The sequence below is a fragment of the Chaetomium strumarium genome (assembly GCF_033439665.1).
Source record: "Chaetomium strumarium strain CBS 333.67 chromosome Unknown B0T15scaffold_1, whole genome shotgun sequence".
NCBI classification, from domain to species: domain Eukaryota; kingdom Fungi; phylum Ascomycota; class Sordariomycetes; order Sordariales; family Chaetomiaceae; genus Chaetomium; species Chaetomium strumarium.
Window position 1 is genome coordinate 2,060,014 of NW_026944429.1, and position 23,150 is coordinate 2,083,163.

General features: G+C 54.7%; 9 protein-coding genes across 9 annotated transcripts; 6 read left to right on the forward strand and 3 right to left on the reverse strand.

The window, feature by feature from the left end:
* Positions 1 to 2,360: 2,360 nt before the first annotated feature.
* On the reverse strand, positions 2,361 to 3,166 carry B0T15DRAFT_19678 (uncharacterized protein). The gene is made up of 2 exons (XM_062862522.1): positions 2,792 to 3,166; positions 2,361 to 2,713 (listed from the first exon to the last, which is right to left on the reverse strand). Exons 1-2 carry the CDS (start codon positions 2,946 to 2,948, stop codon positions 2,574 to 2,576), a joined length of 297 nt encoding a protein of 98 aa, XP_062725741.1. The 5' UTR covers positions 2,949 to 3,166; the 3' UTR covers positions 2,361 to 2,573.
* A 551-nt stretch (positions 3,167 to 3,717) lies between these two features.
* Positions 3,718 to 4,600, forward strand: B0T15DRAFT_488659 (uncharacterized protein; the record flags this gene model as incomplete). Its single annotated transcript, XM_062866530.1, has 2 exons — positions 3,718 to 3,896; positions 3,946 to 4,600. 2 exons carry the CDS (start codon positions 3,718 to 3,720, stop codon positions 4,598 to 4,600), a joined length of 834 nt encoding a protein of 277 aa, XP_062725742.1.
* B0T15DRAFT_516982 (iron hydrogenase) lies at positions 4,338 to 6,824 on the reverse strand. The gene has a single exon (XM_062868294.1). It carries the CDS (start codon positions 6,382 to 6,384, stop codon positions 4,636 to 4,638), a length of 1,749 nt encoding a protein of 582 aa, XP_062725743.1. The 5' UTR covers positions 6,385 to 6,824; the 3' UTR covers positions 4,338 to 4,635.
* A 41-nt stretch (positions 6,825 to 6,865) lies between these two features.
* On the forward strand, positions 6,866 to 7,662 carry B0T15DRAFT_19791 (uncharacterized protein). The gene is made up of 3 exons (XM_062862542.1): positions 6,866 to 6,978; positions 7,037 to 7,286; positions 7,357 to 7,662. Exons 1-3 carry the CDS (start codon positions 6,973 to 6,975, stop codon positions 7,647 to 7,649), a joined length of 549 nt encoding a protein of 182 aa, XP_062725744.1. The 5' UTR covers positions 6,866 to 6,972; the 3' UTR covers positions 7,650 to 7,662.
* Positions 7,663 to 8,125: 463 nt separating this feature from the next.
* B0T15DRAFT_19787 (uncharacterized protein) lies at positions 8,126 to 9,723 on the reverse strand. The gene is made up of 2 exons (XM_062862541.1): positions 8,869 to 9,723; positions 8,126 to 8,810 (listed from the first exon to the last, which is right to left on the reverse strand). Exons 1-2 carry the CDS (start codon positions 9,371 to 9,373, stop codon positions 8,284 to 8,286), a joined length of 1,032 nt encoding a protein of 343 aa, XP_062725745.1. The 5' UTR covers positions 9,374 to 9,723; the 3' UTR covers positions 8,126 to 8,283.
* B0T15DRAFT_516986 (uncharacterized protein) lies at positions 9,675 to 11,774 on the forward strand. The gene is made up of 2 exons (XM_062868295.1): positions 9,675 to 10,187; positions 10,257 to 11,774. Exons 1-2 carry the CDS (start codon positions 9,993 to 9,995, stop codon positions 11,319 to 11,321), a joined length of 1,260 nt encoding a protein of 419 aa, XP_062725746.1. The 5' UTR covers positions 9,675 to 9,992; the 3' UTR covers positions 11,322 to 11,774.
* A 471-nt stretch (positions 11,775 to 12,245) lies between these two features.
* Positions 12,246 to 13,001, forward strand: B0T15DRAFT_488664 (uncharacterized protein; the record flags this gene model as incomplete). The annotated part of the gene is made up of 1 exon (XM_062866531.1): positions 12,246 to 13,001. One exon carries the CDS (start codon positions 12,246 to 12,248, stop codon positions 12,999 to 13,001), a length of 756 nt encoding a protein of 251 aa, XP_062725747.1.
* A 588-nt stretch (positions 13,002 to 13,589) lies between these two features.
* Positions 13,590 to 16,560, forward strand: B0T15DRAFT_19756 (heterokaryon incompatibility protein-domain-containing protein). The gene is made up of 2 exons (XM_062862535.1): positions 13,590 to 14,260; positions 14,482 to 16,560. Exons 1-2 carry the CDS (start codon positions 13,800 to 13,802, stop codon positions 16,469 to 16,471), a joined length of 2,451 nt encoding a protein of 816 aa, XP_062725748.1. The 5' UTR covers positions 13,590 to 13,799; the 3' UTR covers positions 16,472 to 16,560.
* Positions 16,561 to 18,028: 1,468 nt separating this feature from the next.
* B0T15DRAFT_481473 (uncharacterized protein) lies at positions 18,029 to 18,823 on the forward strand (the record flags this gene model as incomplete). The annotated part of the gene is made up of 1 exon (XM_062866025.1): positions 18,029 to 18,823. One exon carries the CDS (start codon positions 18,029 to 18,031, stop codon positions 18,821 to 18,823), a length of 795 nt encoding a protein of 264 aa, XP_062725749.1.
* Between the last annotated feature and the right edge of the window lie 4,327 nt (positions 18,824 to 23,150).

The window sequence follows — 23,150 nt, forward strand, 5'->3', positions numbered from 1 at the left end:
CGGCCGGATCCAGCTACCCTATTCGCAAACTGCGGTGACGATGACGGGCACTGGCCTAGCTCAGCGTCATGCCACCGCCAGTTGCTCCTGTGAAGCATTGGATATATATGGAGTGGCCTGCTTGAGCAAGGGGCATCGAGGGCAACTTTCCAGATTCAATGCCTCCGCCCTGTTTCGGGAAAACAGGCTCCTCGGTCTGAGGTCCACTCAAAGGACCAGCTTTGGCCCAGGAGTGTCTGATGCCAGGCACCACGTTGAGCCCACATTGTGGGTTACCCGCGAATTTGTTGGAGGTGAGTGAAGCCGGGTCAGGAAGTGTTGAGATTTGTAGGAAACAGTGGTTGGCTAAAGGCGACGCCGAGCTTCTGGAAGTCCCGAAGAAGGGTGAAGCAACCGCCTGGCAATCTCAGGATAAAGTGATAATAAAGGGAACATAAAAAAAGGTGTCGGAACCAATAGGTTACATCCCGATGAGAGGAGAATAGAAAACAGTCATCATGACCAAACGTACCTTGACATCATGGCCTGCGTGGCCCTCCGTAAAAGGTCGAACCCTCCAGTACCGCCGTTCGAGGACGCACCAGCGCCTTCGACCGAGTTCCCGTTGCCAGACATCGTGCTTCCCAAATGCTACTCAAACTTTGCAAGTGTTCCAGGTGAGGACCTGGTAGTCGGTGTGCATTCCCTGTCCGACCGCCTCGGACCGGTTTGTGCGAAGAGGAGGCTGACTCTGACGTCGAGTGGGTCGTATGGTGTGGGCAAAATTGTGAAGACAAGAAAGGTCGAGTTGAGCGAACTCGAGGATAACTCTCTGTGTCGTGTAAAAGTCTGATAACGGGGTTTCGCGGTTATGTTGGAATTTGCATCGGCTCGGGGAAAAGGGCACAGGGTGCAAGGGGGTTTATTAAGAGCAATGCTTCAAAGTCGAGAGGGGCTGACTGGGAAGCGCTTGAGGCTTCTAGCTTAGGTTCTGCCCAAGGCCTCACTCAAAATGCCCTGCCCCGCGCTCTTGACGCATCGACCACCAAATCGAACAGGGCGATGCAGTGGGGCTCGCCGCTCTTTGGTGAAGTGTCAGAGCTTGTTCGCCGAGATCGCGCCAAATATATGACGACGAATGACGGATGGAGGGACCTCCTCAGAATCGCATACGTAGTGGACGGAGGTGCACCGGTGTGTAATAGTCGCATGTGATAGTCAGTACGTCGTTGTTGGTCAGCGAGCCCGGGCTGTCTGAGTTGGTCAGTCACCCCGCCTATCTAGCAAGAAATTGGGAATTTGAGATGAGATCGGGTTGGGTCGGAGCAAGGGTCGGGCAAGGGTCGGGCGGTGTTCCCGAGCCGCCCTTGTCAAAAGAAAACGTGGTTTATTAGTACGGTAGTACTTGCCTCAAATCGGGAGGTTCAACGTCAAATATAAACTTGAAGTCCATCTGCATCGACTGGCAGCAGATCCATGCCAGGGTCTTAGTACTCAGAACACACTCCGTAGACACAAGCTGGAGGGTTGGATTTGTTTAAGGTGCCTTAGTATGGAAAGTGAAGCCCCTTGCCCTGTGTCTTACATGTCCTGTGTTCTTAATATTTTAATCTTTCCAGGTTGTGACGGTCATCCACGACGCCGGGTCGACACCGGCGGGCCAACATCAACTTGCCGAATTGGCTGGCGCCTTGGCAGTGTTGGTTGCGGGCACACAACACAGTTAGGTACCTACCAGGTACTAGTGGGTAGGTATCTTATGTGCAATACCTAAGTCACCATTGCAGTCTCATTTGCGCAGATTCTGTCTAAGCCAGGTCTCGCACGTTCCAGCACAATGCTGTACACTACTAGCTCAAAGGGTGACACTTGAACTGCAAGGTGATACTTGCATACCAACTATTTGGTTGCCGATTTACAGTAAGGTGGTACATTAGTACTGTGCGTTTACCCTTCAGCTTTCCCACTGTGCCGCGGAGTCAGAACTCGGCAGTCCGGGCGGGAGTGGCGTATTGGATCTCCTCCTTCCCGAGAAGATCGGCGCAAGCAGTGCTCGCGAAGTTAAGTGGTACGCATACGATGCTGCGCGTCGCTTCCCACCATGCCCGGCCATCAGACTGAGAGGCACCTCCCGAGGGCATGAATGCAAGGACCTCGCACTTGTGTGACGGTAAATCCCACACGCTACCTTGCCGTATAGGACTGTATATCACTCTACCACTCTGCCTACACACATCCCCTGGTGTTACACAGTGGTGGACTACATGCTGGATGTAACATTAGCCATTCGTTCTCTACCTGCAACGCAAGAACAAGTTCACGCTGATTTTTATTGTGTGGGAGCCAGCGCTTAGGACATAAGTCAGACGCAAGACCTGCAAGAAGGAGCAGTTGTAAGGGAGCACCCCAGTGTTGGTGCCTCTCCTCGTGCCCTGCGCCGGTCTCAGTCCGGTTCCGTCTCCCACTTTTAATACGAAGTTCATGTATCTCGATGCCTTCACGGAGCTACGAGTGCCGGTATTTAACGACACTTCCCAAAGATGCGATGCTTTGCATGTCGTCCCGTCCAATCATTCAACCGACGTAGAGTCGTCTTAAGCTGCGGACCCTGCGCCACCACCAGCCTTGACCCGAGCAATCAACTGCTGCAAGTTTCTCTCCAATTCAGGGTCCGTCCCCTTGGGATACTGCTTGGGATGGGGTGGCCATGGTGCAAGCGGGTCTGGGTAGTCGGCTGCTCCCGATTTATTAGTACACAATGTTTCCATTGTACAATGGTTTTCCATGAATCCTATGGCAGAGCACAACCCACCAACACTGAACTTCTGATCCAGAAGACGGTTCTTATACGTCTCGTATTCCTCGCGAAACTTGTTCGTGTTCCAGGCCGCTCCCTTTGACTGTTGTTGTGATTCCGAAGAGGGGTTCATCGCGCCGGCAGGCTCAGCCATGATTTCGTCTGAGTTCATGGTGTCTTTCTCTCGCTGTGCTGGATTTCAGAGGAATATCTTGTATGAGCTGCGGAGTGAAAGCAGGAGTGGGCCTGAAAAGAGTGTTGTTATTGATGAGAAACTTTAATAGTGGTGCAGAAACAGGTTGACAGACAGATCCATATGGCACAAACTCGATCTTGGAAAGCGTTCATTTGGTACCTGTCACAGGGAGCGAGTTCACTGGCGCAAATTGGAGTGTGACGCTACCACTGAGCTCCTGCTTGCTGATAATTACCGTATTACCCCCCCTGCGTGAAGTGGGCGCATACACAGCCCATGAATGTTCGTTAGCGCCCGACTTGAAGACCCAGAGTCTACCCCAAAATCTCGATCTCACATCAGAACAGTCAACTTCCAATCTCTATAGAAAAGATGTAAAGATAAACTCAGCATTTGATATTATTGCAAGTTTCTCTATTTTTTCTGCGTTAAATCAGCTTCTTTCGTAGTTTAGGAGTGTTGTTTCGGCGTTGAGAGCAGAACCCTTGTGGCAAGTTCCACCCTAATAATCATTCAAGGGTTGTTCTGTACAGCCCCACTCACAGCTGGCAGGGGTCGGTAGTTATGGCCTGTGCGTCCTCGAGGCGTCTCCAATCTCCGATCTCCATGGGCTGAGGTGGGGTTCAGTTTCTCAAGTTATTCATTGATAGGTAGATGCCAGCATCCAATATCACCATATTACTACCGGTTCGTAACCGCTTACTCCTGGTCCAGCGAGTGCACATACGGGTTTCAAACAGCGGCAATGGGCAAAGACCACAAGGTCCCAGACGCGTGGGATGACGACGACTGGGAGGTGCAAGCCGATCTCGCGGCGAAACAGGACCAAGACCGACCCAAGCAAGAAGAGCCTCAAGTGCCCATGACACGTGCCGAGCGGCTGGCAAAGCACGCCGAGGAACAGCGCAAGCTGTGGGAATCAGCGTACGCTGCACACTTCCGCGTCTCGCCCTGTGTCTAACTTAGCGCGCAGAGAAAAGCCCGACGGACTACCTTTCCTGCCTCCAACAACCAACCAAATACCCCTCACTACGCCTTTCAAGCCTGCAGTGAAAGTCCTGACACGCAAGCCTGCGCCACAGCTTATAGCCAAGAGGGATCCAGTGACAGGACTCGACCATTTGACGCTACAGGATGATGAAGATGAAGAAGCAGAGAGGAAGCAAGAATCGCCCGAAGAGATCCGTAAGCGGCAGCAGAGGGAGCTCGAGGAAAAGCAGCGTCGCTACGAAGAAGCGCGAGCAAAGATCTTTGGCGAGTCGACTCCCTCATCCGGGCAATCTTCTCCGCGCACCGGAACCCCCCCACTGGGAATTGATGGCCGGCAGAACAATAGGGGACGAGGTCGGGGGCGGGGCGGTAGGGGACGGGATCAAGAGAGCGGGCGAAATGACCGAACACAGCCGTCAGACCGGCAGTCTGGCAGCACCAGGGAGCTGTACGACCCCGGATACTCGCCGAAGCCGGGGTTCAATATCCACAAGCGCGGCGACGCTTCTGTTCAGTCTGGCAGTCGGTCGAACACGCCCCGCGTAGAGGATCAGGTCATACGGGAGCCACGAGGCCCTGACGGTAGCGGAAGAGGAGGTTTTGGCTTCGCTCGTTGTCGAGGGGCCGAGCATGGTTGATTATCTATCGACTCTACAGCGCCAGTAAGGTTTTCTTACCAACCGCCGCCTATCTTGCCCGCCAGCTGAACCACCCGCTCGGTGTCGCTGATCTGCTTGCCCACATCGCTTACCACCTCGCGATAACTCGTGTACACCAACCTATCCAATTGTATGTCCGTTATGTCCGACCAATGCGCCAGGGTATCTCGAATGTGCGAAGGAGAAATGCCAGCAACAAGCTCTAGAGAACGACCGTCGTCTATCCCAGCGACAGGACCAGGCGTGGAATCTGGTTCATCAGCGGAGAAGTACGCCTCGTCGACTTCCGCAGCCCACGCCTTCTGCTCGTCGAGCCCAGGCTTCTCGATGAAAGCCTTTCGTTTGGCAATGACCTGATCATCGATCTTGATCTGGCCACCCCCATTTGTGCAACCGCCGGGACATGCCATGACCTCAACATAGGCATATCCCACGCCGGCCGACTTTCCAGCGGGCTTTCTTGCACCGCCGATCGGCTTCCCGCCAGGCATACGGGAGGGTCTTGCCGGTTTCAGCTTCCGGACGAGATTCTGGATGTTGCGGAACCCGTAGTAGCGTGCCGCTTTGAAAACGGACTCTCCGGAAGACGTGATGACGGCGAATTCCACAACGTCGGCGTTCCTACCCCGCGCCATCTGGATTCGCGACCCGGGGTGTCTCGACTGGACGTCCTGGAGAATGAAATGCAAATTCCCGCCGGACGTGCCCGCATCACGCGGCTGCTTTCGTCGATGGGTTGGGAAGAGGAAGCGTTGGATGGTCGAGTCAGGGAACGCCGGTTGTTCCTCAAGTGCCGAGTTAGACAGACTGAAGAAATCTACCGCTCTCGACTCGGCGAGCGTGAGAATTTCCTTGGTCGTGATGACGCAATCCACGTCCCTCGCTCCTCTCCCAGGCTTTCCATCGCCTTCCCAGACAGCATCTGTTAACTCCTCCCGACTCGCCTCCAATTTCTTATCGAAACAAGGCATGACCGCAAGATGCCATATCCTATCTGGCGGAACGCCCAATACTCGACTAAGCGTTGTCTTGAGGAGCGTACCCATCAATGCTTGCGGTGATTTGACGCGCGACAGATGCGGTAACACATACGGATGTGTCTTTTCCGCATAGCATACCCAGCCAGGGCAGGACGACGTGAGGATTGGTGTCCTGGGCTGATCAGACGGTTGGAGCCCGCCCTGTCTTAAAACCTCATCCGACCCAAGGACGAGGCACGCCTCCCTCGCGGCATTGGTATCCACGACCCAAGTAAATCTGTTCCCGTACTTCCCACCAGCAGCCAACCCTCTCTCGCCTGCAAGCAACTGCTCAATCATCAGCCCGGCTTGCTGCTCCGTCACACCGCCTCCGCACGCCGCCGCCAAACTGGCTCTTGTCTGTGGTGAGACGCTGGCAACGAATAGCTTGGCGGACGGATCCTCCAGCCCTGAGACTGCGTGCTTCCCATCGCTGGTTTGGGTGAGCCGTAGCGCGGGCGCCGAGTCTAGCACGCTGAGCACTTCGTTATGGCTTTGCAAGCTAACGAGCACAGCTTCGGCAGAGGTGACGCAGCCTGAGCAGGCGAGGCAGTCGGTGAGAGATATCTGAGCTGGTCCAGTGGGTCGCTGCTGCTGTTGCTGCCCGTCTAGGATGACTTCGTGTTCGAGGGACTGGGGTTCGGAGGAGGGCGCTGCGGTGGGGAGTGTTTCGACGGGCTTGATGCAGGCCACGCCGGGGCTGATGAAGTCGTTGAGGTCGTCGGCGGAAAGGATGGCGGACATTGTGGGAGGCTAGCGAGGCGGCGCGCCCGTGCTACGCCAATGCCTACGATTTCGAATTTCGAAATATGCAATCGGCCGTCAGTACTGGCTCGGTTGCTGCCCTGACCCCGCGATATGTGAATTATGAAAGTCTAACCCGACTGCTAGACGAGCGACTCTTCGGCAATCTTCAGAAAGGAGAGTTGAATAGTGGGAGGCGAAAGATAACAGGGCGTCGTGGGGGCAATTCTGATTTGATCGGAGATGCATAAAAAGATGCAGTGATTGCTTTGAAATGCGCCTGCTGTGCGACATCGGCTTCCCATGGTGGCGGTTTGATGCCCCGCTGAGAACGGGTCTGGCCCGTGGCTATTCACACTGTACACTATGCTGTAAATGTACCAATGACCGTCTCCGTATTACAGGCTATGCCACGGGCCGTCCCCGATGACGTAGTTACCGTACTTTACAGGGGTCTTTAAGCTTCACTCTATGATATGAACATGGACTCAACTTCAACACTAATATCGCAACATCTAAGAGGTTGAAACGGTAAGAATCGAGTGTAATCCGGGCTTCCTTCTCACTCGTCATCTAATCAAATTATCAATGGATGTAGGTCCCCTCTAACGCCCCTCCGCCGCCATGGGGCTTGTTAAGCTAACCTCCCTAGGCCGTGTCGAAATACAGCCTCGCCAGCCTGGCCTGGCTCAGCGCGCAAGCAGTGCCACTCATTATCTGGCCCTCCCTTGTCAGCACCCTCCTCCGCGCCGATTCCCCGCAGCAGCCAGGCATCCAATACAGCCCCGCCAATGCCGCGCTCGAGCAATACTTTGCCCGCTCCCTGGGGCTCTCTCAGCTCGCCCTAGGGAGCTTGCTCCTCGTTCTCTCCGGTGTCCTCCCGCTTGACTCGGCGGTAGAAGGTACGTATATCTCAGACCTTAGCAACAGATCCAATCCAGAACTAACCGTCCCTGTGTTGCAATTGTGTAGCTCCTGAAGATGTAGCAGCAGGCGCCACACCCATAGCCAACGCCGCCGTCCTGATCTCTGCGCTCTACCACGCCGCCGCGGCGTCCTACTCGTATATGCGCTACTACGCCACGGGCCAGCTGGCGTACCTCCTTGGCTGCTTGTGCGCCAGCGTGCTGGCGACGTTTGGATTGTGGGTGCTGATGTTTGCCGGGAACAGGCGGTTGAGCCGACGGACGGGGGCGGACAAGGAAACGAGCGGCTGGCCGTTCAAAAATGTGGAAGCTGAAAAGAAGAAGAAGAAGAGATTTTAAGAATTGTGGACTGACAGTCCCGATCTCAACTCCTCTCTCTTTTCTCCTTCCCCGCTCTTCCGTCTATTCGGTTGGATTGTTGAGTGTACTGTTGGGATAGGCGTTGTGGTTGTCGCGGATTTGTGTGCTGTTTGGCGAATATGACGGGATCACTCGGGGGTGGTTTATACAGAGGGAGCAAAACGCGAGCTTGGGGTTTAACACTGATACGGAAGACATAATTGGAACCAGACAGCCATGCCATGGCCAAGCCAAGAGCATAGTCAGAAACTCGAAGTCGCGCACGACCTATTTGGCGAGAAAAGCTGATGATACGGCAATGAAGATGTCCTCCACTCAGAGGAGTATCAGCACTCCAACTCGAAGATAAAGAGGTCCAACTTCCATCCGATTAGCGAATGCAAGAACCATTTATGGTATCCACAGACTGAGCGCACCGTCTTTGTTGATGTAGCGAAGATTCGACGCCTGTAACCATGTTTGCCCTGTGTCCCTGCCTGCGCCATCCCGTAACTCCTCGTTGGAATCATAACAGACACCTGTCCCGGTTCCCGTCCCAGGTCCCAGGAGCAGACCATCCCACCTCTGCAGATACCTGGCATCAGCAAGGGGTAAATACCTCGAACCTCCAACACTACGAGCTTTCCTTCGACTCCACGGGAGCCACGACAGCGTCGGCCTCTGCCGCAAGCACCGCTTGTCGCCGTCGAAGCCACGCCTGCTCGCTCTGCACCACCTGGTCGAGCAGCACTTCCTTCTCGAGCCACTCCTGCCTGTACAGCTCTTCCCACCGCTTGCACTCGTTCCGCAGCCTCTCTCCTTCCTGCTCGGCCCATTTCACTTGCAATCGGCATAGCCTCATAAGCCGTTCGAGTGCCATTGAAAGTTCCCTGGGTGTGAACCCTTGGTCTTCTGTTAATGGCGTGAACATGTCCCCAGAGGACTCGTCGCCGGCACTGCCATCATCTGTGGCATCGTCGTGGCCGGCGGCATGCGACTGTGGGGTCTTGATGATGATCTTCAGATTTTTCGATTTTCCTCCAGCGCCGGCGCCTTGCATGCTCTTCGGGACCGGGTCGGACGGTCGCAGCGCTTCGGTCTCGTGCACTGTTCGCATGTGCTTGGCGAGGGCGTCAGATCTTGTGAACGCGCGGTCACATTCTTGAGAGCAAGAGGTCAGTATCGTGTCGAGAATAGGCAAAGAGCGCCGGGGACCGACCGGGTAGGTAGCAGTAGAAAGGCTTCTCCCGTGTGTGGCTCCTCATATGCGCCTTCAGTGCGTAGCCGCTAGCGTGCGGAAGGCTCTTCCTCGAGCAGCCGACCCATTCACATGTGTATATCTTTTGCCGGCCCTCGATATGGTCGTTGTGGATATGCTCGACGAGTCTGTCCATGTTTCCCATGTCCCCAGCCCTGCACCCTTCCCATGCGCAGACGGTGATCTGCTCCTGATGGTCGTCCTCATCCGGCCGCGCATTGGTTGGTGAGCTCGGGACATCCCCGTCGGTATCGGAGGAAACATCAGACATGCCCTCAAGCGGGTCAGCGTCTGCTTCTGTGTCATGGACCACTGCCGAGGGAGTGTTGGATCGCGCAATCGTCTTTATGCGCTTCGCCGGCGGCCCTTCGTCCATGACCTCGGTTACCTCGTCGGGGAATTCGTCTTCGGAGGAGGACATTGAGGAGAGCGGGGAGTCGTCCATTGGGGAATCTGGCCTAGCCATCGTGGCGGGAGGAATGGCCAAACAAAGGGATCAAGATCTAAACGTAAGCGACGACTCAATGCCGGCGCACCTTGATTGGGAACTCCGGTCCCAGTCGTTGATGCGCTGCGCGGACCAGACACGAAGCTTGGTGCAAATACGAAGGATCGACCGACGTCGGTAGGAATGCGTTGGACGATTCGGCAGAGAATGCAGGATGGGAAAGAGTTGAGTGAGTCGCCTGGTGATGCCTGGCGAGAATAATACCTAGGTACTCTTTGGGTAAGATCGCGCATAGCGCAGTCTGGCAGCCAACACCCGCGACGCGGACAATTAGCGACACCTCGGCGTGCCGTAGTGGGCCTGCACAAGATGACTGAACCATTGCAAGGGGAGCGAATGGCAGCCAGCTGTGGCCAGCTGCAGTGGACACTTCAGCCTGCTCAAACGTGGTAGTTATTTTGCCCCTCCCCCACCATGGCCCAGAACAAATAAACGAAGTTGGGTCGAGACTCGCTCCTCCTGCGCCGCAGCACCCGACTTCCATTTGTTTCCTCGCACGTTTTGCAGTAGACGCAAATTGTGCGTCTCCAGAAATTACCGGCTGGTACGCTGGCATATTTGTGTCATCATTTGAAGAATGGCTCCCTCTACCAAGATCTTCTCCCTTGAGGGGAGGAGTCTGAAGCTGGACACGGCCGAGGACCTGGAGCCTCATATTGCCGCCCTTCGCGCCATGGACGATGTCGAGGAGGTGCACATGCTCGGGAACACTCTTGGAGTCGGCGCATGTAAGCTTCTCGGAGAGGTTCTTGCGACAAAGAAGACATTGCGGGTAGGTGTGGAGTCAAGCCCAGAACGCCGACTATTTACCTGGAGTCTCACTCACTGATCGGTCTACTAGGTGGCCAACCTCGCTGACATATTTACCGGTCGACTCCTCAGCGAGATCCCGGAAGCCCTTTCCTCCTTGCTCACCTCGATTCTCAACCTTCCCAGCCTCAACACCATCAACCTCAATGACAACGCCTTCGGCCTCAACACTCAGGCGCCACTGGTGGCCTTCCTCGCGGCGCACGTGCCCTTGCAGCATCTCTACCTCAACAACAACGGTCTCGGCCCGCATGCAGGCATTTTGATTGCCGATGCGCTCTCCGACTTGCATGCCAAGAAGGAGGAGGCACGGAAGAAGGGGCAGGATGTGCCTTACCTCGAGACCGTCATCTGCGGTCGCAACCGGCTCGAGAACGGCAGCATGACGGCTTGGGCCAAGGCCTTCAAGCTTCACAACAGGGTCAAGGAGGTCAAGATGGTACAGAACGGCATCCGCCAGGAGGGCATCTCGCATCTCCTGAGCGAGGGGCTGCGTCACGCTTCGCGGCTCGAGGTACTGGATCTACAGGACAACACCTTCACCTTGCTAGGGGCCAAGGCGCTGGCCGAGGTCACCCCCGGCTGGGCTGAGTTGCTGGAGCTGGGCGTTGGCGACTCGCTGCTCAGCGCAAAGGGTGGCGTGCTGCTGGCCAAGGCGCTTGGCAAGGGCAAGAACAAGAAGCTCAAGATCCTACGGCTGCAGTACAACGAGATCACTGCACCGGGCATCAAGGCCCTGGCTGAAGCTGCTGAAGACGCGTTGCCGGCCCTGATGAGGTTGGAGCTCAACGGCAACAAGTTCACCGAGGACGACGTTTCCATCATTGCCCTGCAGGACCTCTTTGAGGCGCGCAAGGAGAAGCTGGCTGGCGACATCGTTGTCGAGGACGACTGGGGTCTGGACAGCTTGAGTGACTTGGAGGAGGAGTCGGAGGGTGAAGAGGAGGAAGAAGAGGGAGAGGAGGACGAGGAGGTAGAAGAAAGAGCCGAGAAGCTCGTCAAGGAGGCCGAGCAGGCTCAAGAGCAGCCCGTTGCGCAAGTGAAGGACAAGGAGGTGGATGAGCTCACAACGAAACTGGAAAAGACGGGGATTTGACCTTCGGGACTTCTCGGTAGATGGCAGTGGGTTTCCATTGTGAGGGATACAGACGATACCCAATACCACTGGTATAGGAGTTTGCGGGATGGTTACCTGGGTATAGAGCAGACGTCACCGTGTGGGAGGTTTGGGTATGGGTATAGTGTAGCTTTGGCAGCATGGAACATGAGCATTTAACATCATCGCAGGGTCACTGTCTGTTCGGTCTTGGTACTGGTGGACTTGTGCAGGCTCTGGCGATCTGAAGCGCAAACAGGCGACTGGCGATACGGCTGTAGGTTGAAAGTTCCGACTCAAAGCCTCAGACCTTACACTACATGCCAGTCGTGTCCGGAGGACATGCGGTGAATGTTAATGGCCTGGTGGTGTGATGGGTTCATCACATGCTGTGAGGGGTTCGGGCAATCCTTGACTCATGACGGGACAACCACAGCCACGTTAAATCTAGAAGCCATCTAGCATGGATAATACTGCTAATGCTCTGCTTGCAAGTCTGGATCAGCCCACCAATCGTCACCAGTCCCAGACCTATCGCTAACAACCGTATCATAGGATATCACATTAAAAACGGCAACGCCTGCATCACGCCATTCGATGTTCCCATCGTTTTACCTCGTTCTACACGCATAGTGACGGGAGCCAGACATAATAACCCCTTTCCTTCCCAAGGCAGAGAGAACGAAGTGCCTAAGGTGGACATCATCCTCTAGTCTTTGCGGAAACACTCGGCTTCACCTACCGCCCGCTTCATTGACTGAAGAAGGCCAGAGCACACTAGCCAAGCTACACGGAATACGGATTCCAATCCGGTCGGCAAACTCATCTACTGATTTATTACCGCGCAAGGCCTTCAACGAACAAATCCGTCCATCTATCTATCCATCTATCTATTCATCTACCACTACCGTGGCCACCTCCAACATGTCGAACAACGACAATGATTCATCTCCCAAACCCGCGGTATCCAACCCACCGACGGCATCACCACCATCCACACACAACCACTCAAGCCCCGGTCACATCCAGCCTCAGCCTCCTCCTCCTCTTCCTCCTCCTCCTCAACAAGTGAAAGAAGGAGGAGAAGAACCTCCTCACCTTACCAGCAGCATGTCCCGTCCCAATCCCAACAAGTGGTGGCCCGCACTCTCATTCTCATTCTCGTTCGCGCCCACGACCACAGACAACGTGATCGAACTCCTCTGGGACGTGGCCCTCGCCTTCTTCGCCGTCCGCCTCGCGCTGCTGTACGCCGCCCTCGTCGCGGGCTCGTCTATTCTCCTTCTTCTTCTCCTCCCCTTGCACTTCCCTGCACCTCTCCCGCTGCCGGTCCCGGTCACGGTGGTGCTTGCCTGCTCGGCGTTCTGGGCTCGGGTGGTGGTCAAGTGGTGCGAGGTGCCGCCCGTCGCGGGGTTCCGGCTTGCGGTGGGCGGGGCGGCTGTGGTGCTGGTCTTGCTGGCTGAGGGAGTGGGCGGGTTCGTGTGGTGTGAGGTGCTGAGGAGGCAGGGGGTGGGGATGATGATGATGGGTGGGTGGATGAGTTTGTTGGGAGCGTTGGCTGGGTTTGGGCTGATGCCGGCGTTGTTGATGATGGTTGGGGGTGGAGGGAAAGGGGAGAAAGGGAGGGCTAATGCTGCTGCTGCTGCTGCTGGGCTTGGGGAGGGAAGTTGGGAGAAGTAAAATGCGGGTTTTGTTTGGTTGACCAGGAAATGGTTCTGTACCGTTCCGGAGTGTAGGTACACTGATTACCTAGTATGCAGAGGGATGTATGTGCCCCGGCGAGATTGCTATTGGTAACAAGTGGGCTATGAGTCAGATGGGTGTATCCGAAGCACTTTCCCCATTTGCCTCGGGCTATCATCTTGGTACAAAACATCATTAAACATACTCCCGTTGAAATCAGGGGGACCTAAACCGGCCGCCACTCGTAGTGGTGAGCTCCTTTCCACGTCTTTCCTGGGTCCTCGCCGCGTACACGTGGTCTGTCATAGGCATGGGCGCCAAAGAAATCCATCCGGGCCTCCATGAACTGGGTTGCCAGCATGCCTCCGCCGACATACTTCAGGGTACTCGAGACCGGCACTGAGAGACGGGACGTAGGCGTCCCATTTGATACCCCTCTAGCGCGATCTTTGCAGAATCGGGTTTGAGAAGAGCCCGATTGGCGCAATCAACAGCCGGGCGTCTTGGACTGCAGATTCGCGGCTGCAGTGTGCTGTTATAATAATAATAATAATAATAGACTAACCCCGCCCCTCCTCGTTGTAGGGATTTTCTTGAACCTTTTTAGCTTTCTCGGTCGGCATGGCTCGTTGGCACAAGTTAGATTGCACGACACCGGACGTCGTAGTGGACGATGCCACAGGGATTCCGTCATGCAAAGCATGCGGCAGTGCTCCGGACCTTGACGAGGTTATCCGCCAATAATCATACAAGAGCTCCGTCCCCGCGCCGCCCCCCGATGAGCCTCTTGGTCAGATGAACCTCTGGTGGCCGCGGTCAGTGCCGTACTTCAACAACAACAACACCAAAACGCCTTCCGAGTCCGACCCTCAACCTGACTTCTCGTTGTCCACAGTCACAGGTCCAGCTCCCAACCGGCCCTTTGAGCCATCTCCTGTCTACCCGACCCAGCTAAACCCCGACGAGATCCGCCTCGCATGTTTCCAAACCACCACAGGATACCCGCCGTCCCCTGGCAGGCCGGTACACCTCACGCTGGAGACATACTTGATCTCCAACTGCCCGCCATACGAGACAGTTTCCTACTGCTGGGCCGGCGAGGACGGCAATGACGCCCGCACCCGGCCCGTCTATATCGGGCCCTACTGGGATGTAATGGTACATACCCAGAATTGCTGGGACCTGCTACGGTTTGTGAGACCGGCCAGAGGGTTGCGGCTGGTTTGGGTCGATGCTGTTTGTATCAATCAGGGGTGGTAGGTTCTTTTTTTTCTGTGTAATTATCTGCTATCGTGCCGTTACCTTTTTTTATTATTTCTTTTTTATTTTTCGAAGAGGAGAACATGGGACATAGTGGTGCCCCCAGAAAAGGGAAAAAGCGGTTGTTGGGATGTTTGTTGTTGCTTCTTTCCTAGGTATTTATCTGGTCCCCTTACTCCCTAGACAGATTTGGCCGATGCTGATCTTCGCCTCTCAGTGACGAGGAGAGAGCTGCACAGGTAGCTCAGATGGGAAGAATCTACACCATCTGCATGCAGGTTCTCGTCTACCTCGGTCCCGAGGTCGCGCCGCTGCTGCCGACAGGGCAATATCCCCGCCGCGCCAGGCTGCAAGACCTGAGACTGATGAGAGCAGGCAGGTGGAGCGGCGTGACGGATGTTCCAGTTCCCGGAGGAGTAAAGGAGTTGTTGCAGAGGCGATACTTTAGTCGGCTCTGGGTGGTCCAGGAGCTCATCCTCTCCCCTCGCGTGGTGATACGCACCGGGGACGTGGACTTCCACTCAGACGGCGCGACCAGTGGTAAGCTTTGGAGCGGAGAGCTGGGCGACCCTGCTCACTGGGTCCAATACACCTTCAAAGCGGCTCCGCTGGAGTTGGACCTCCACCAGGTGATGCGCCTGACCTTCTCGGCCGGCTGCGCAGACCCGCGAGACCGCGTCTTCGGCGTCTTGGGCATCATATCTGGAGACTCTCCGCACTTAGCGCCAGATTACTCGCTTTCGGTGCAGCATGTGTTTATCGACCTTTATTCACACCTTATAGCCGCCAGAGGTATGGGCCGCCTCCTCGTGCTTCATCCCGGAGTATCGGGTGATTCGGGTCCCGCCTCGACGCCCTCGTGGGTTCCTGGATGGGCATCGTGGGAGAGATGGCAAGCCGTCTTTGACCGCCCACCGGAACTGGGTGCCTCCGACCGGGATGTCATCTTTAAGACATCCTCGGCTATACAGCAATATGACCCGACTATCGATCGTGGAGCAGCCACCATCACCTTCCTCAGGCTTCCGGTGCGCTACCGCTGGGCAAACCTCTCGCGCCGGGGGGCGCCGTTCGGGGTGGATTCCGCAACAGGTACCCTTCGAGCTTCAATGGTCCGCCTGGCGGTCCTGGACCATGTTCCGAGACTTGTGAGTCAACTAAAGGATGCTTCTCTCATGCTTTTCGAGCTTCCGTGTGGGAAACACCACGTCTATCTTGTCTCCAGGCATCGGCTCGATACTGTCGTGGAGCCCGGAAACGATCGACTGTACCTCTTCGCTCTCAATGAAAAGGATCGAGCACCTGGATTCTGCATTCTTAGAAAGGATGCAGGCTATAAATATGGTGATGCCGTCCGGGTTGTCGCCACCTGCGAAGTTGCATTTTTTCGACTCCTAAACCCGCCTAAGCCGCCTACGCCGCCTTCTGATATGAACCATTTGGGCATGTCGGGCAATGGGATCCATATTCGCCGTCCCGAGGAGATCGACGCGATTCCGTTGCCCGAGCACAGACCTTGGCGAGATAACCTTTTGGATAATGTCTGTGAGGAGCGGGAGGATCCTCTGGATATGACATATCCACCTCTGAAACGAGCAGTGATTGGAGATCTCTACTGGACTGTGGACGAAGTCATCGAATCCGTTCAGTCTTGGCTTGACTCCGCGCTCGATGCAAACGAACAGCTCCTCTTTCTCCCACGACTCAACACGAAGCGCAGAGATTTCCTGCCCGTTTACACAGCTGTCATGATGTACAGAAACAGGGATTCCTTCGATGAAAGGAATGGTGTCTGGGATATATACCAACAGTATGCGACAGACGTGTTGGGCGCGGAGCATGGGTTTGATAGCAGATTGATCTTCGTTCTGACAGCGCCGTTTGAGGCCTTCCACGACTTCTATAAAGATCATCCCGACACGTTGCGATGGCTGACATGGGGACGGATAGAGCAGGATCCAGCTACTGTGCAGGTGGTGTTCAATAAGGGGACCATAATGGGGATATTAGAGACATCTAGCGCCGGATGCCGCCACATGCTCTCGATGACAGCTGACAAGGTCGGAGAGTCTGTTTATGATGAACTGCTATTCAGCACCTCCGCTTCCGCCGATCGTCCGGAGAAGGTGCCAAATGGATGGATCGGTCAGACCCTGATAGAGGAGTGCGGATGCGACGGATCAGTCGAGCTTGTCAATATTCCTTAGCGTGGAGGTTTGTCTGAGTGTTTTCTAATAGAAGGTCAGAAAGTCAAAGCTTCAATTAGCACAGAATCGGGGAGGAAGGACACCCTATGCAATCCGAATCTGACAGATTGCTGGTATGAATTTTCAAGTTCACGTCATGGAGGAGATCGATGTCTATCTCATTTGTGATTGCAGTTGAATGTACCAACATCTCCTATGGTGTCAATTCAGAACTCAAACGGTTGACGTCAATATGCTACTCCTACATGCACGGATATACGCCCAGAAACATCAACATGACACCTACGCTGATTAGTTTGGAATTGACTACGATATTAGAGATATACTTGATATTTTAGTACGCAGTAGCTGGCCGGCTTGCGGGCTAAGATAGCAACGCCGAAACCTCAGGTAAGAGTCGTGTATGAAGTTCAGTGATGAACGTACCAGCAAATGGGCTATATCGATGTACATGCTTCCAAATCGCAAGTGACAGCTCAATGTGGGGTTCTGAGTTAAATCAGAAGTTTCTAGGTGAAAGCGTTCTGCAGTTCAAGTCGAACATCAGATGGCACGGGTCCAGCTCATGTCTCATGGAAGGAACAATCGAGATGGAACGTATCACGATACCATTTCGCGGCTACAATGCTGAGACTCAAGGACAGGAGATTGCCACGCAGATTCAAGTCCATTGTCGGTGACAATTATGACAGCTAATTTTGTTTACTTTCCATGCTGCAAGGGACTACTAGTCCCTATGCAGTCGCATTGCAGTGCCGAAGATTGGCACGCCAGGGGATAAGCCGCCATTATGCAACCACTACTACCGGCGCTGCAACATCTGCGCCATCCAACAAAGGTCTGCGATTGCCGGAACATCGGGATAAAGAACCGCATATCTCCTGAGGTCAAATTGAGATTGGATTGACCGTTCTCAAAGTCGGCCCGCGGAGACGCACATCTATGATCTACCTCCCTCGATCGCAGAGGGTTAAGGTATGCAATAATGCGATAGGGCGATGCTCCCTTGATCACTTTGCATTTTGCCTTTAAATCATCTCTGTCTGCTCAAAAGGGTCCAAAACTGGTCGCCCTGAGGTCAAGAAACCGCCGCCTTTAAATAACAACGAAGACAAGAAGATGTCGCTATTGTGGGGAGGCCGTGAACGTGAATCTGAACTAACTAGTATTTCACTTTCATTTTGGGTCAAGCTGCTGACTCAGCAAAGTTCATGTCACGTGAAGAAACGTTACCTGATGACTGAAACGGTAGGGAACGCGTTCGCGCTCAGTTTTCACCCCTCCGTTTTTCAATTCCGTTTTCCGACTTTTGCTGTGGTGTGAACCTAGGTAATGTCGCCTTGTTGTGACCACAGTTTCACCAACGGCCAGCCCAGTTAGCCTTAGATAGCCTTGGTGGTGAGAATCCTTCTTCAGCACTACAATCAAGATTAAGGAGTTCTGGCCAGAGTGCAGTCCCACACCATCTCCATCTCCTGACTGCTGCCGTAATTTCTCACAACACTTCCGCCACACTTATATGTACCAGCCAGTCAATTCGCCCGTCCATTTGACTCCATGGACACGGCCAATGCATCCGCCGACAGCGGCGAATGGGTTTTCCGACAATTAAGCACAGCCGGCAAGCGACTCTTCTGGAGGCTCAATGGCCCACTCGAGGGCGCTATCGAGGTCGCGCCGTCGGAATACTACGAGCCGGGCGCCGTGATGGAGCCGTATTTCGGCCCGGACGGCTCTCTCCACCCCGTGTCGCAAGCGTCCCTCATGGAGCCCCCGGTGTCGTCCTATACCGTCCGCGTCCAGTGCATCGACGAGCGGGAGCGGGTTTGGGTCGACCAGCACTCGCGCTGCCACGACGGCCCCCTTTACCAAGGGTACCCGAGACGCCTAGGGCCCCGCCCCGGCGACGAGAGCTTCGACCCGAGCATCTTCGTGCTGGAATGCTGCGGGCAGAAGCGGCCCTGGTCCTACGACACATATCTCCAAGTCGCCGCCCAAGGCGAATTCCTCACCGTGCACTCGTATGTCTCGGCCGTGCACTCGTGGCTGATGGCTATGCGCGATACCCTCCTGGACGCCCGGGGCAAGATGGATTACCAGCCCAAGTGGCCGCCTGAGACCAAGCTGACTGTCGTGAAACTAGGGCCGGGCCCGTTATATGTCGATCATGAGGACAAGTGGGCCTGGTGGCACAAGAAGCCGCCCGTGCCCCGCCCTGCAAGTGATCAACCCCGGATTTCGGATGAGGAGCGGCAACGCAGGACTATGGAGAGGGCAATGGCAAGATCTGCGGCAATAATACGCGCGCGAGAGGAAGCGGCACGAGTAGCCGAGATGAAGAAAGAAAAGTAAACTGGGACGGTCTGCAAGGCCTGCCAACCTGCATCCTCCAAGACAGTGAAAATCACCAGTTCTCTCTCTTCTGTTTCTTCTGCGTGCGCAACACAAGCTCAGTACCCTCTGCAGTGCGAGACCTTGGGTTCGCCCAAGGACTCCAAATTGGCCCCAGGAGCCCCGCCTCCAAACCAAACTACGCGGTCGAGTTCGTCGAATTACCGGTCGCTCTACCTGCCAACCCTGTATCCACTCGCGATCGACGATCTCGGTAGCGTATGGGGCAACAACGTGCATTGCAGAGCTACCCTGGCGAGCCTGGCAAAGAAGAGCTAGCGAGTGTGGGCATTGACTGGCTTGGTATGGAAAGGACGACCTGGGCGTGGGTCCAGTATTTGACTGGGGCCAGAATTCTCTGGGCATTGGGCTTCCTCTTCTTCTTGCAACATTCTTACCACCTTGCTAGTCTGGGCCTTGGTTGGGCCCAGTACAGTTTGAACCCTCTTTCGCTCTGATGATTAGGAGCACTATTTCCAGTTATCCCAGTGTTTCTGGCATATATATACCCAAAAGAGCCCCCCCCCTTGTTCTTGTTCTTGTGCTTGTGTAAGCTCGTGGGCGCGCTATGTTTAAGCAAGTAAGAAAAGGGCCTTATTCTGGCATCAACAGCGCGGGAGCCTGGGTGGTTTAGACGTGGACTCACAGAATAGCCGCGGAAACCATCAAGGAGAGCACCTCTGCTCAGGGGTTTGCTGTTTACCGGGCAGGTTCGGGCGACCAGGCTACAGAGTAGACTGTGACCTTATGGCCTCTGAGCGTCGCTACACACTCGCTTGTTACAGGATTCCAAATCTTGACAGTTTCATCGTCTGATCCCGATGCTAGCCGGGCTCCATTGGGCGACCAGGTTACCGACTGGATGAACTTGTCATGCCCCGAAAGCGTCGTTGTACACTGAGCATTGTCTAGATCCCAGACCTTAACAGTCCGATCGTCTGAGCCTGACGCGAGACGAGCTCCATCGGGCGACCATGCTACTGACCCAACTGAGGCTGTATGGCCCTCGAGAGTCAGTGAACTCGTGCAGGCCGAACCCCAGATTTTTATAATCGTGTCATCCGGTCCTGACGCAAATTGGTATCCATCGGGCGACCACGCTACTGACAAGACTAACTCTCTAAAAGGCCTCGAGAATCATTCTACACCAGGTGGTTGTCAAATCCCAAGTCCTGATTGTTTGATCTTCTGACCCTGATAGGAGCTCCCATCCATTGGGCGACCAAGATACCGAGAGGACCGAGCTGTCATGGCCCTTAAGCGTTGCGACACACTGGGTAGTCGCTAGGTTCCAGATCTCGATCGGCCCGTCGCGCGATCCCGACGCAAGCTGGGTTCCATCGGGCGACCACGCCACTGACAAGACTGAGCCTGCATTGCTCTCAAGGGTTGCTGTACACTGGCCGGTTGCCGGATTCCAGATCTTGATAGTCCCGTCAGCCGATCCAGACGCAAGCTGGGCTCCGTCGGGCGACCAGACTACCGAGAAGACCGATCCGCTATGGCTCTCGAGAGTTGCTCTGCACTGGTTGGTCGCCGGATCCCAGATCTTCACCGTGCCATCAGCTGACGCAGACGCGAGCTGTCCGAGGTCTGAGTCGGCTGAGTGCAAGTCGTCGCTGTGCTCGGGAAGATCTGTGGTTGCTGGGTCGGAGTAGTCTGCCCGATCATGGTCGCACGCTTCCGGCGCCGGGGGTCCTGCGCTCTCGCAGACCGCGGTGCTTATCGATTCTTGGGCATTTCCATCATCTGTGCCCTCCCGGACGGGCGCTGTGGTTTGGGCCATGTTGCAGTGCCGCGGGCCGGTCTCCTCGGCCTAGGAGGAGTCTTTCAGCGAGAATATAACGATATGGACTCAATGACCTGGCGTGTTCGCGCTGCGAGTATCGGCCCAGGCCCCGGCGCTCGTGAACCTGAGCCAGCTGGCCAACATCGAACTGGACGCGACCGTGGCTCATACGGACTGACCCAGCCGACCCTGATGCTCGTCGTGGAAGGAAAACATCGACCACACAACAGAGCCACGCGAGCCAGGAGCAGAGCGAGACTTAGCAATTGGCCAGTGGTGGGGAGGCTGGGTGCCGTTTTAGGAGGCCCAGCGAGTAGTTGGCAAAGAGCGGGTCCATAACGTGAAGGTGGGGCACACAGGTGGGGCCCACCACAGATGGAGTACACCATACAAGCTTCCGGCATCACAAAGGTTAAATATTTTGCTGGCAAATCACCTTAAAGATAACTTTTGTGATGCTGGAACCTTGTATTAGATGTTAGTGCGGAACCTACCCCGCCCACTATTCCAGATTCATCAAGCCATTGCATCAGGATCAGCATACAGGTCACTTTTCGAGCACCTTCCATAGAAAAGTGACCTCTCTCGAGACCCATTCAGCCAGCCCACCAAAATTCTACTCGAATCTTCAACCTTGCATCTAGCATCAAGAAGACCCTGACACTATCGACGTCGACGCCATTATCAACCACAAATCTGGCTCAGCTTTTCCGGGCTGTTTAGGAGGCTTAGAACATGGTGCTAATTGAATTCTTATAGCGACTGGCTTATTCAATGACCCGACGGCTCAGTGCGGTCATTGTAAATAGAGGAGGAAGAATTGCGTACTAGGTACTTTAGTTGTAGTAGAGATTCTATGTGTTTCGAAGTGTTTCGACTTTTTCCTGGCTCGTGCGCTGGCTTTGCCAGCTCTGGTTAGTCGGTGGGGCAAGTACCGAACTAACGTCTAATATGCTGGGGGAGGTGTAGCCCTGGAGGGTGGTGACTATCGAGGTCCAGTGGGTCCCCCATTTCCCTAGGATCGGAGGGCTCCGATTGGACCAAAAAGTCTGGGCGCTGACCCCCGGTCATGTATCTTTTCCGAGAGTGCACGGACATTTTTAAGGACAGCGAAAAACATCAACATCATCGCCAACGAAAAAGGTCTCACACAACGCTTTTTTTCCATAAAACACACACCCGAATTCTAACCAATTGACCCTAAGCCCTAACCGCCAATCCTAACCGCTAATCCCAACCACTAACTCTAACCAAGGCGCGTCTGTTCGACGCGCGGAAGGCTCGCTAACCACTAACCCTATCCGGCTTTGTACCTTTTGACCCCGGGAAATGAGGGACCCACTGGACCTCGATAGTCATCGCCCCCTGGAGGATAATGTTGGGTCGGGAAAGAGCTACCCTGGTGTGTGAGGATAAAACAGCTGTCGGGACTCGGGAGGAGCCAGAGCCAGGACCGGAACCATCACCTTTTTACTATGTACATCCAACTGTTAGCCCACCTTGGAATGCATCATCATCACCAGCCAGCTGGGCTGGCCTGCATCAATCAATCGTTTTGACCATCTGGCAGTCGGTTCCATCAACTACCTGTCTTTTCTGATAACGCCAAAAGTGCCTCGATGCGCCCAAATAGACTTGGATCAAGCCAAAGGTCGTGTAACGGGCTGAGACTGGAAGCCCTCGTCTAACCCTAACCCTTGACGAGGGTTTCTGAACATCTGCATGTCGAATAGCGATTCGGTTTCGGCGGGGCTACTGTTCTGCGCCATACACTAGTTAGGGTGGCTCCCCCTGAGCAGAATAATTGATACAGGAAAACCGGTCTTTCAGAACACCATCGCAATTACATTAGCCACAGCACGATGTAAATAAACTCTTCATCATGCTCCTTTCCTTCTACAACATCACATCCTTACTCAATTTCTATCAGAAAAGCTAGTGTTCAAATTGCATGTGTTTTGACCTAGCTGTGTTGACTTGTGTGGTGGTGGATTGATTTGCCTGTATCAATTATTCTGCTCGGGGGGAGGGTGGGTACTCGTCTATTATCCCGACCCCAATGTGTTTCCATGCATTGTCATTTCCATACATTGTTCAACCCCCCACCTCTGCGTCCTCTACGCCGCATACACGCCCACCTCGGGCACCCGACACTCTGGGCAGAGAAGATCCAAGTCGGTAAAACCAAGCGCAGAAGCCAAGTCCCGCTTGATTGGCGAACATAACACAAGACTACTTTACCATCTTGGGGGGCTCTCAGTCTCGGTATTACTGGGTGCGTCCTCGTTTTATTCTCTCGCTAGCCGTTAATATTGTTTGTTAGATATTAATCTTTGAAGCCTGCTTGTGAGATCAGAGGGAACTCTCTGCCGTTCCTTACCTACCTACCCTACATCATATACTACAGTCTACCCTCTTCATAGCGATCGGGTCCGGGCCAGCCCTCCTAATCGCTATAGCCCGGGAATCGTTATGGCAAGTGCCCCACATATTTCCATA